Source organism: Thermobia domestica, chromosome 5, assembly GCF_964235325.1.
Source record: "Thermobia domestica chromosome 5, izTheDome1.hap1.1, whole genome shotgun sequence".
Taxonomy (NCBI): domain Eukaryota; kingdom Metazoa; phylum Arthropoda; class Insecta; order Zygentoma; family Lepismatidae; genus Thermobia; species Thermobia domestica.
The window spans coordinates 137,514,081-137,526,850 of record NC_137458.1 but is presented as its reverse complement, the minus strand read 5'-3'; the positions used below and the strand labels follow the sequence as shown (position 1 = coordinate 137,526,850).

General features: G+C 34.7%; 1 protein-coding gene across 1 annotated transcript; it reads left to right on the top strand.

Annotated features, from left to right (window-relative positions):
* The first annotated feature begins 807 nt into the window (after positions 1–807).
* On the top strand, positions 808–2,268 carry LOC145685253 (uncharacterized). The gene has a single exon (XM_081757618.1). The coding sequence runs from the start codon at positions 808–810 to the stop codon at positions 2,266–2,268; it is 1,461 nt and encodes a 486-aa protein (XP_081613744.1).
* Positions 2,269–12,770: the final 10,502 nt, after the last annotated feature.

Sequence of the window (12,770 nt, the reverse complement as noted above, 5' to 3'; positions counted from 1 at the left end):
CGGAAGCTAAAGAACTCTGAAATTGTAATAAGAGAAGATTTATGTAGTTCACGATTGCAGCTACTGCAAAAGGCACTTAAGAAGTTTGACCCCAAGAATGTGTATACAAGGGACGGAAAAATTGTTGTCATCATCAATGGCAAAAAGAACTACGTTACGAACGCTTCTCAATTACAGGAGCTGTAACGTTTGCACTCTACAGTGTGTGAATGATGACCTTGTGTGTAGTGCAAAAGTGTGTAACTTGCAGGTAGTGCAAAAGTGTATTTATGTTACAGTTATCTGTTCTGTTCTATGTTATAAATATATTTTATACTTTAAAGGACAACTATGGTAAGTCGAAATCAATTTTGCTCTTTTGTTATCTGTGTACCGTGAGTTGACAAATTTATAATATATTAGTGGATATAGAAGTTGAACTTGTACAAGGGTACTTGTACCAATGTTGTAAGTTAGTTACTCATCACGTTACAAATCTCAACTGGACACGATGAAGTTAACAACTTAACAACACGATGAAAATGCTAAATTTTAAGCACTGTTTTATTAAGTGTGCGTTAAGTGACAAATACAAAAACGCCTATGTTAGAACTGCATTTATAAGGCAATTTTTTCCCATACTGTTATTTCTTCTTTACTGTAAGTTTAGTCATCTATGTTCTATGGTATTTTATTTTATGTTTATCGGTAGAAAAGGCAGTCATCATGTCATGTGTGTCAGTGTAGCGTTTCAGTTTCGTCAGGGCTCAATTACTGCTTTAATGGTGTTTTTTACATACATTTTAATTATAATCTTTGTATTTGAACATGGGTAGTACAAACATAAACAATGTGGGGTTTCAGATCCTTACTCAATCTGCTGCTTCGTCAAATTTTAAGATTATGCATGCAAATGTCCGTTCTCTTTTTCCTAAAATTGACGAAGTACGGCTACTCGCTGTCTCCACAAAATGTTCCATTTTAATTATATCGGAAACATGGTTGGACGATTCTATAAGTACAAGGCAAATTGAGATTCCAGGATATTCAGTCATTCGCAGTGACAAAGGGAGGGGTGGAGGCATGCTGATTTACTACTTAAAACATATTAAAGTGAAAGTTGTTGACTTTCAATCTAACGATGTTTATCAAGATATAGAAATTTTAAATCTTGTTGTTAATGTGAACCACTTGTCAATTGGTATTACTGCTGTATATAGATCTCCCAGCATACCATATAGGGAATTGTCAGCGATCGAAGATGCCGTATTGGAACTATATCCACAAGTCGACCAAATATTCGTTGTTGGTGATTTCAATTGCGATCAACTCTGTCCAGATAAACAAGAAACTATTTACTTGAAATCTATTATTAACATATTAGGTTTCACACAGTTAATAAATGAACCCACGAGAGTCACTGAAACTACCGAATCTTTGCTAGATTTAATTATTACTGACAACCCGGAACAGGTACACTCGTTTGGAGTTAGTCCACCCATTGGAACATCAGACCACAGCGTAATTCACGTCACTCTCAAGCTTCATACAATATCCAAAACTCCCAGTAGAGTAATTCAGTGTCGTACTTACGCTTCATTTAATACCGAATCGTTCTATCATGATGCACAAAATTACAACTGGGATGATATTATTCAAATGGAAACAATAGATAATAAAGTTGAATTTTTACAAAACTCTATACTTGACATTTTTGATAACCATGCACCGCTCAAAACGAAAAGGCTATCTAAGAACACTCTTCCCTTTATTTCAAGTAACACAAAACTTTTAATGAAGTTGCGTGACCGTGCTTACAGAAAATATAAAAGAACGAAGAATCAGTTGCATTGGGAGGATTACAGACGTTTGCGTAACTTCACAACTACTGTTGTGCGACAAGAAAAGACTGCGTATTTTTCTGATCGCATGAGATCTACTAATGATGTACGTAACATTTGGAAAACTTTGCGTGATCTTGGTGTAGGTAAAAGCGATTCATGCTTGATTCTTCCAGATGATGTAAATGACATTGAAGCTATAAATTCACATTTCACAAGTGTCTATAAAATGTCTGAGACAAGCACTGAAGTACTTGATCAACAAACGCATTGGTTTTCATCGCATAAACTAAATAGCAATATTGAAACGTTTAAGTTTCACACTGTAAACGAAACAGAAGTTAAAACTGCAATACACAGTATTAAATCCAACACATGTGCATTTGATGGAATAACAGGAAAAATGCTTCGACTGTCTGTTCCGTTTATTTTAACTCCACTTACATAGTAAATTATTCATTAACTCAAGGCTGTTTTCCAGAACTGTGGAAGCGAGCGAAGGTGGTTCCACTGCCCAAGAAGACAGTTGTACAGTCGCTTGATGAGCTTCGTCCCATCAGTATACTTCCAATTATCTCCAAAGTACTAGAAAAGGTAGCATTTCAGCAATTAACATCTTTTATCAATAAAAATGAAGTATTGCCTGTTACTCAATCCGGCTTCCGTAAAGAACATAGCACAACCACAGCCCTTTTAGAAATTACAGATTCAATTTTGAATTCAATAGAAAATTCAATGGTAACAGTTTTGGTCTTGTTGGATCTTTCGAAGGCTTTTGATCTAGTAAATCATGAACTCCTACTGGCCAAAATGAAATATTACAACTTCTCGGAATCAGTTATTAAATGGTTCCACAGCTATCTCTCTTGTAGACAGCAACAAGTAATACTAAGAGGAGAAAAGACTCAGGTATCTACCCCATCCCTGATAAAGGCAGGAGTTTCGCAAGGTTCAATATTAGGTCCCCTATTATTTTCACTCTTTTCAGCAGATCTTTCTACAGTCATAAAACATTCATCAGTTCACTTCTATGCGGATGATACCCAGATCTTCATCAGTAGTACACCTGAAAATATTATGGACACAATAGAGTTACTTAATACGGATCTTTCAGCTGTTAGCAACTGGTGTCTTAAGAATGGTCTTTTACTTAATCCATTAAAATGTGTTTTCACTGTATTAGGAACATCACATCAGTTGAGCAAAATCAACCCTGATGACCTAAAAGTAACTGTAGTGAATTCCAGTATTCCATTTTCTCCCTTTGTTAAAGATCTAGGCTTAATAATAGACCAAGGGCTTAGCTGGAATAAACACATTTCTGAACAGTGTATTAAAGCTAAGCGCATCTTACGACAGCTTTATAAACTGAAAGGCTATTTATCGCAAGAACAAGACTATATCTTGTTAACACTCTGATTTTGCCTCTGTTCGATTACTGCGATTCAATATAGGGTACAGCGGGGTAATTCGAATAGGCGGGGAATTTGAATAATGTTAAGCATTTTGCCAGCTGGAGTGGAAACGCGGCTCGCCATGTTAGTGAATCTATGGTGGATTTGTAGGTGGTGGTTTGCAGAAGTCGCTCTCAGAAATACAAACAATTCCTTCGGTTCTGAAGGCTTATACGATTTTTTGTTTGCTGCAAGGTAAGTATGAATGTGTGTATTTTTAGGTCGTTATAATTTTCAACGTTGTTTCCTTAAGCTTTCCTTCTTATTAACTGAATAAAATGAAACCACTCTGGATTATAACCGTATCAGTAGCATGTAATGCATTGATATACTGTACACTGGCGTCAACTAATCAGCCGTTTTCATACCACGTTCTGAATGGAATATTCGTCGACTGCGGGGCAATTTGGATAATTCAAAACGGGGCAATTTGAATAGCAGTGAAATTAGAACTATAGGCCTACTATTTTATATTTGTTTGTCAAAAGCAAAAGCTTCTAGTGTTAACAAGGAAACTGCGAATTCTTATTTTGACTTACTGGGAAAATTAATGAACGAGTATGATCTCCATAAACCATCGTAACCGTATTTATAATACGGACGAAAGTAATCTCCCTCTAAATAACAGACCCCTAAAATTTTTGCAGAAAAGGGTAGAAAAGAGGTGGTAAGTTTAACATCTGTTGAGCGAGGGGAAAATATAACGGTGATAGCATGCTGCAATGCCAGAAGGTCTTTTATACCTTCTGTAGTAATATTCAAAGGCGTACGCCTAAATCCGGACTTTAAACCCCAAAATCTCACTCACAACTTTTGTCCTTAGAGTTCTACCAAAGTCATGACATCGAAATGCTTTACCTACCTCCAGACACAACACACGTATTATAACCACTCGATCGCTCTGTTTTTAAGGCCCTTAAAGCCAATTACCACCAAGAGGCAACTATCTGGATTCACTAAAACCCAAGGTCAGTGATTAGTAAATCTCAGTTCTGTATTTTGTTCACTGTAGCCTAGAAGTGGACAGCTTCTGTTGGACTGGCTGTTAATGGGTTTTTGTGTATTGGTATCTATCCGTTTAGTCCACAGGCTATTGAAGAATTTCGATTCGCCCCTTCGGAAACGTATGGCCTTATTATACATTTTGAGGAGCAGTCTTCTCGGGAAGAAGATCTTAACAACGCGCCTTCTTCTTCCGGTCATGGCTCTCAAAACTTTGTCCCAACGAAGCCTATAGATGAACCCATACAACAAGTGCTTCCCAGCCCAGAAAAAGCTTGTGTGCAGAAGAGACGTCGTGTCGCAGGAAAATCATGCCACTCAACTTCTGAAAATATTCGGGCAATGAGAATAAAACACCTCCGAGGAAAGACGCAAGCATCGGGTGCAACAAAATCCAATGACACTACAAAAAAGAAGAGTGCTAATACAGTACCTGCCAAGAAAAAAAACAAATGAATGCTCGAAAGAAACTCATATACTTTACCCCTTCCAGTGACGAAAATGTAGGGCTAAGATGGCTGCAGGCAATGAAAGTCAAACAAGGAATTGCTGTTTTTGCCTTCTTAATTACTGTTCAGAACGTTCTGCTAGAAAGGGAGACTGGATTCGTTGCCAGCGTTGTAAGACATTGTTCTACGAAGTCTGTGTCGGTGCAGAAGGTTGAAAACAGTTTATCTGTTGTCGTTGTCCTTAAATACGAACGATAGAAGATGAATTAACCAATTACGGCTCTTTGCCTTAGACAGTGTTCTGAACATTTTTTTAGTGTAGGCCTACATTCAAAAAGATGGCTATAGGTGACGCATAGTAACAATTTATGTATGCCTACTTCTTTTCATTCAAAACTAGCATATTTCAACTACCGTAGAAATTGCAATCTAACTATTAAATAGTGTATGCATTATTTCTATAAGACTTGTTTATTTTGTTGGTTATTCATATTACCCCACTCGTTATTCAAATTGCCCCTCACTTTTACGTTTTTCCAAATTTCGGCGGGGAAATTGAATACCCAAATTCCACAATGATGTATCCCAGATACTATCTTAAGAAAAATTGTTAAGTAACAGTAAGGTTCAAAGTTGTTGTTCATAATTTTATATTTGAATACCAATTACAGTTTCCGAGATATATGAGAAAATGTCTGAAATTATTCAAATTACCCCGCTGTACCCTATGGTAGTTCTCTCTCCACTCAAAATACTAGAGCAATTCAGAAAATACAGAATTACTCTATACGCTTCTCTCTCAATTACAGGAAGTCTCAGCATATTCTGCCGGTACTTAATGAAAACAATATCCTAACCATGTCCCGAAGACGATATCTCCGATACTTTGTTTACTATACAAAATAAATTCACATAAAGCACCACCTTACTTGCATCATAAATTAACATGTAGATCAGAAATTCACCGTTACAATACACGAGGAAGCAATAAGCTGAATATGCCCCGGCATTCTTTAAAAATAACGGAGAAGGCATTTTCAATCTCGGCAGTAAGAATCTGGAACTCCCTACCAAAGTCAATCACTGACAAACCGTATAATCTATTTAAATCATCACTCCAAACATTATTATTTAGAGATCAGAGACAAAGCATTGGCACACATGACAGGTTTACTACAGTTTGAAATTGGACTAGCAGTATGAGTAGTTTTTTTTTATTTACATTTACTGAGTGTTTTATTTATCATTAGTATTATTGAATGTATCATGTTATGTTGTTATTTGTATCTTGTATCTTATTTGTCTCTTTATTTTTTTTTCTTTCTTTTCTTTGTAATGATGACAAGGGTTAGGTGGCAGAGCAGCCTCCGGCTGAACCTCGCCCGCTGAAATAAAGAGAAAATTCAATTCAATTCAAATAAATCTCATGTGTTATCATTGTTGGAAGTGTTCATTGCTGTCAAACAGAGTCGAACTGTCTTACAGTCTTACAGTTTATTTTTTAAAAATACCAACATTATTGAAGCAACTAATTCAAGAGTTTTCGAAACGTTTTTATTAATTATTCACTGTTCGTAATTATTATCTAAAAGCAATTACAAAATATAACAGTTAAACGTATAAAAATTGTTAAATTGGATACGATATCTAGTCCATTCTCTTGTTGAAAACGGTTTATTATTTAATATTACTCCCAATAAAAATATCTAGGGTATTGAATATATGGAATTTTAATATCATTTTTATATATTATTTACATATTTATAATGTTAATTATTGCTAGTGACAAATGAGTTCGAATTATTCTAAGTTAGGCTTAACTTACATATAAAAAGCTCCATTTAATCCAAGAATCTCCAAAGCGTTTCCAATAATTGTAAACTCTTCGTAGCTATTATATACAAATATTATTCTGATAAAACAGAAGATGAACTACGTAGAAACATTTTAAATGATATAGCATAACTCAACCATCTTAAAAAAGAAAGTTTTTCTTTTTTATTTTCTCCTTTTTTACCACTGTTCCCAGTAAATATATCTAGGATAACAAAAGATATGGATTTTGCTTAGGACCACTGTTAAACACTTTAATTGGCAAGCATTGTCAGTATTAACATTAAAATATTTAGTTTGATTTTATGGTTGAACCATGCCTACCTGATCATAATTTCATAATTTTTAAAGTATTTTTGTACTTTGGTTACAAAATACAGGATGTTTATTTCAAAGCAACATTGCCATAAAACAAGTCTTATGTGTAGCTACTGAGCAGTATTGCCCTATTAGCCTATGGTTAAATATCATAAGAATACTCTCAGTAATTACAGTTTCGTTGAAATATTTTTCTATAGAGTCAGAAACCACAAATAAAAAAAATAAAAAAATAACTTTCGCGTAACGTAGTGGATTAAGCTTCTACAATACTAAATTTGACTGTCCCCCTGTTGACGAAGATTAGAAGTATCTAAAGAAGCGAACAGCAAATCATGTATATGAATATTGTATGAAAGCATTAATGCCAATTAAATGTTCACTGAAGTTGTAAATCGTGCGGATAATGCAATAGAATGTGGTGTTGCTTGAGAGCAACATTGCCAAATAAAAGGTTAAAAGAAAGTCATTGTTCTCAAAACAAGATCGACTTATGTAGATGTGTCATTTGGGAAGGCCTTAGGGGTACCTTTCCTCCTGAGTTGGAGAAACACATGCTTCTAAATGAAGTGTGTACTAATATACTAATAATAATAAAACTCTTACGTCGATAGACAATATTGCTTCCCCTAGTTTCGGTAGAACCTGAAATGACGCTACTGGAAGAATCTCATACACGTACTTAGTCTACAATTTTAAAAGAATTCAATAATTTTAGAAAGGCTACATGGAACGGTTTCAAAGGCGTTGTTGCTATAATCATAGTTAATATATGTCAATATTTGATTATTTTTTTTTAAATTACTGTTCATAAGAAAAAGTCGCAGAAAAAGACCTCAAGTGTCTAAGTTTTAAATGGGCTGCAATAACCAATTTTTGGAAAATAATTCGATGAATATTGTAGCATTAACCTGATAAAAGTTCTAGACAAGTATATGCGTAATGATTATGGTTTGATAGGCAATTTAGTCGTAACGTTGCAAACTTAAATTAGGCGTAATTTACTAGTATTTACGTTACGTAAAAAAACATTTTTTAACGCAGATATGACTGTTTTCCTTCTAACCTGGGATGTACTTGAACCTGAACCCACAAAGTGGGGTGATTTTCTGAAAGCTTGGGTCAAGGTAAGATCGAAACCGGTTACCAAAATTGGGAAGGATCAAGCAAGTCGCTTGAAGTCAGCACGTTACTCATTTTTTATTAAAATCTTTAAACATGTCTATAAAGTGCGTTGCAACCCCGAAAAATCTGAAACGGTGAGACAGATATAAAAACAGAAAAACATGACTCGTGTGAATCTGAAGCTGTGGGATAGGTGTAGAAACAAAAACACGGATATGTCATTATTTCAAAAGTATAATGATTCAAAGAAAAACAAAAACTCTTCCAGGTTCCCTCGCAGGGTCCCAGACAGGGTCCCACTCAAAATGTTGAAACGGAAAGGGGTTCAAGTTGAGTATCGTATGAAAGCTTGTGTTAAGTGAAAGGAGACGAAACAAGTCTCGACTCTTGATGAAAAAGTCTATGGCCACCCTATTAATCTGAAATTGTGAGACAGGTGTAAAAAGAAAGAAAAGGAATTTGTTTTTTCCTTTGATACATTCTGCTTTTTTTGTTTTGTTTTATTTTTACACCTGTCTCACCATTTCAGATTAATAGAATTGCCATACATTTTTCAATGATGATTGTGTTGGCTTTTACACCTGCTGCCATTTTTCACAGGCTTATCATCAAGAGTTGAGACTTGTTTTCTCTTCTTTCACTTAACATAAGCTTTCATACAATACTCAACTTGAACCCCTTTCTATTTCAGATTTTCGAGTTGGACCCCGTCTGAGACCCTGACGGGGCACCCTGTCAAAATTTATGGACATGCTTAAAGATTTTAGTAAAAATGAGTAACGTGCTGCCCTCAAGCGAAATACTTGAGACTTCCCCAATTTTGGTAACTGGTTTCGATCTTACTTTGACCCAAGCTTTCAGGAAATATATACATCACACCCACTTTGTGGTTCAGGTTCAATTACATCCCGGGTAAGAAAGTAAAACCATTCAAGGGCACGGCAGTGATGAAAGTAGAGTACAAAAGACAATTTCTTCAAATCTGTTAATATCAACTGACGCAAAGTGTAAACTTTCACAATAAATCATCCTGGTCCAAAGTCTTTAATTATTGAATTATTGTAGGACGAAATCTCTTCTAATACAAAATCTCGCCTTTCAAAATCGTGCGGGACAAAATTTCGCAACATCGATTTCTTCAGTGTGCTCAAAATACTGGTTTGTATATGTTTGTATACTTAAAACAGCTTATATAGTGAAACATTTATTAACGGACACCATAATACGCACATATATTTTTTGTTCAGCCAAGAATATAAATGTTATAGAGAGACATATTTATAGACAGACACGTTGATTTAAGTGTAGTAAAATGCCTATAGAAATTGTCCCCTTTTTTCATTAAAATCTGATTTTTTTGAAAACGCTGAGACATGTCTCTATTTTTTTTAATGATAGGAGTTTATGTACAGAGTTTTGTTTTCTTAGTTTAAAGATTCATAATATAGAGTAACTCGGGGGGAAGTGAACATAGTAAGCATGAAAGTGAAAAAAAAATCTTACACAGAAATGGTAGAACAGCTGATTAACAATTATATATGAATAGGACAGATCTTCTGCATTCTGAAAATAAAGTATGATTCATATCGTGTCTCAAGTAACGTGCACAGAAACAAATGAATCATACAAGGTAAATTATTCACTTCACCCCATACGTGGGGGTGAAGTGAATATACATATGGGGTGAAGTGGTCAGAAGAAGTGTCCTTAACATAATGTAAATAACAAGATATAGACTGCTATATAATGGGTATACAGCTAACGAAGAACACCTACGTGATGTATAGGTACATAGGCTATTGATGTAGAAATGCTTAAGAAGCAAATAGACATACCAACCCGAGATCGTATCCAAAGTGCCGTCTCGGAGGATTGAGTTGTTTGACCTTAGAAGAAAGAGCTCAATATTTAAGTGCCCAATAGGTCTTGAACCCAGGTTTCTTCTATACGAAACTGTGGTTTGGAAGACAGACAAAACATAGAAGATTTTAATGCGTTTTTCCTTGTGCCAAACCAAACAGTAACCAGCACAGGACAAAGAAAACGTTAATTTGTAGATTTGTTTCTAGATTTCCACATACATTACGCATTTTACATATTTTACGCTTCACATATAAAACCTTTGTGTACCTGTAATTACCCAACCCTTGTTACGTTAGTGCCGTCGGCCTCTGCATATTGCAGCATCAGACTCTCTACTACACATCTCTCTCGCTCATACACGAGGAAAATATCTAGTTTAAAACCTATTTAATTACAGGAAAGTAGAGAAAACTAGGTATTTTCTCGAGTTTTTGATAGAAATCGAGAATCATATAGTTTGATGTCACTCGACGATTTCTTCGTTTGTTCGATGGTGTGTATACATGCTATGTGCCAAAATTTAACTTAAATATGAGACTAAAATTATTTATTTTAGACTTTCAGGTTTCTCGAAGAATAAGAGTAATATGCTGCAAAGTGAAAAGTTAAAATTTGATTTAATCTTTAAAAAAAAACTAATACTTTTATGTATATTTTAAAACTCAATCTGCATATTAATATTATTGCTGACTGACAGCAGTATTGAAATTAGGTTACTAATTTCCATATAAACATATGTTATCAGATACAGATTAAAATCTAGTGTAGATTTTTATTTTTGATACTAATGTGACACAAAAATCTCCTTGGGCCGCGGTGGCTCAGTGGTAGAGTATTCAACTCTCGTATATGGAGTCCTTGGTTTGATTCCAGCTCGCGCTAAGTGAACTTTGTGGTGTACAAACACCGGTTGCGTTGGTTTTCTCCGGATTCTTCCGTTTCATTCCATTTTCTTCATTCTAACATATCATTCATTCCTCATCATCTCCTCGTTTAACTTGGTCGGCATAATAGTGGGACGTCAAACTTAAACGTTTCATTTCATTTCAATTTCAAAAATTCCTTTGTTACAATTTTACGTAAAATGAAAATTCCCATCTTGCCCACAATGGAGGAAGTTCTTACCTTGGAGAAATCAGTGTTTGATAGACAAGATTGAACTGAATAGATGTAAATTTTCTTTGTCAACTGAGGTCGTTACTTTAAACAGCAATAATAAATTTTCCTACGTGAGGTTGAAACAATATAGACCCTAAGACAGAAATCGGTGATCACTTTATTTAGCAAAACTGTTATTGAGTTTTCACTTCAATAACGTTGAAATTTGTTGGGAAACATTTTGGGGGTGTAGTGTATGTAGTCGAGTGGTCTGAAGTGATAGGGTGACGTTGTAAGGGAAAGCACCAATAGTTGATTTGAATCTGAAGTGTTTAAGGGATTTTTTATTGTCCTAGATCTTTCTATGTTAGTGTCCCTGTCAAGTTCCATAGAGATTCAAAAGTGTAAGAAACGAGAAAAGTTGAATATGTTTTAGAAAACGAAAATAGTGAAAGAGCGCTTTCTTCTGATAGAAAAAGTTCCTATTTTGATTCTAAGTCATGCAGTTCTGTGGTGGACAACATCGTGTCTGATTTCTCGGGATTCTTTTGTCTGCTTTTTGTCTGCTTCTACTATCAATTCTTTCACAATCATTCACTACCATACTTATCCACCTCCTTTAACTTACAGAGCATAACAGTGGGTGTAAAATTGAAAAAAAAAAATTCTTTTTCAATTTCGAGAAACATTATATGTTGAACAATTTGCTATGATATCAGAGATAACTAACTAGAGGAATAGGAATTTTGCATATAGAAAATTCATTGTAAGATTGACTAATTATATAAAGGAACTTTTAAGGATAAAGCTAGTCTCGTTTGAAAATCCACATTAAAACAGATTTCTGTACTTAGTCGTTTATTTTTCAGTTCTATGTGGTGAATCATTTAGGTTCGGTTAATATTTCTGGTCCCTATACAGTGATGTTTTCATCTTTGTATTAAGAGTTCGATTAAAGATTAATACTAACTCTCGTATTTACAAACACATTAGTGAACTTAGTAGTGATTTATATCGAAAAAGGCCAGTCAAGACTTTTAGACAGAGCTGTCCAAACACATTAAGAGGAGTCAAAGTAAGAAATAATAATTTTAGTTTACCTTGATTTCATCAACTTAAATGGACAAGTTTGCGGAAAAATAGTGACTGTCCTTTTTCTTTCGATATTTATTTATTTATTTATTTAACAATCTTCAGATACAGTTCAGAGGCCATTTTACACTGGATATAAATTTTTGGCAGCTTTACTAGAGTATTCCTAAATACGAAAGGAAGTGTCATGCATTAGTAAGGCACTTAATACAACACTAAAAATAAAAGCATAGAACCTCCTGTGTCTAAATTCATTTTCTGATAATTCTCTCAATGTTTTTTTTTTTCTGTGAATTCTGCAGTTCTTTTTTATGTTTAGAGGCAATGACAATCAAATTAAAGTGTATTATTTTTTCAATTTTAATTTCATCACCTTTGCCTTCATCAATCTCATTCCAATTAACAGTAGTAGGCTTTCAGAAAAAAGACTCGGCCACTTCATGAAAATCAGTTAAAAAGAAAAAAAAATATGCTGAAACTTGCTAGGTTAATTTGCTTCCTTTATGTTGGTGATTTCCATAAAAAGGAAAGAGCTATACTGGAAAGGAGCTCTATTCATGGGCGTCCTTACACAAAAATAGGGTGCTTTTATTAAAGATGAGGTGAATTTATTATCTTCCCTTTGAGTAATTTGAAGACTGGACAACAGAAATAAGTCTCAGTGGCAGAGCGGTGACCTCAGGTACGAGGGATCCCTGGGTCAACTCCAACCTGCG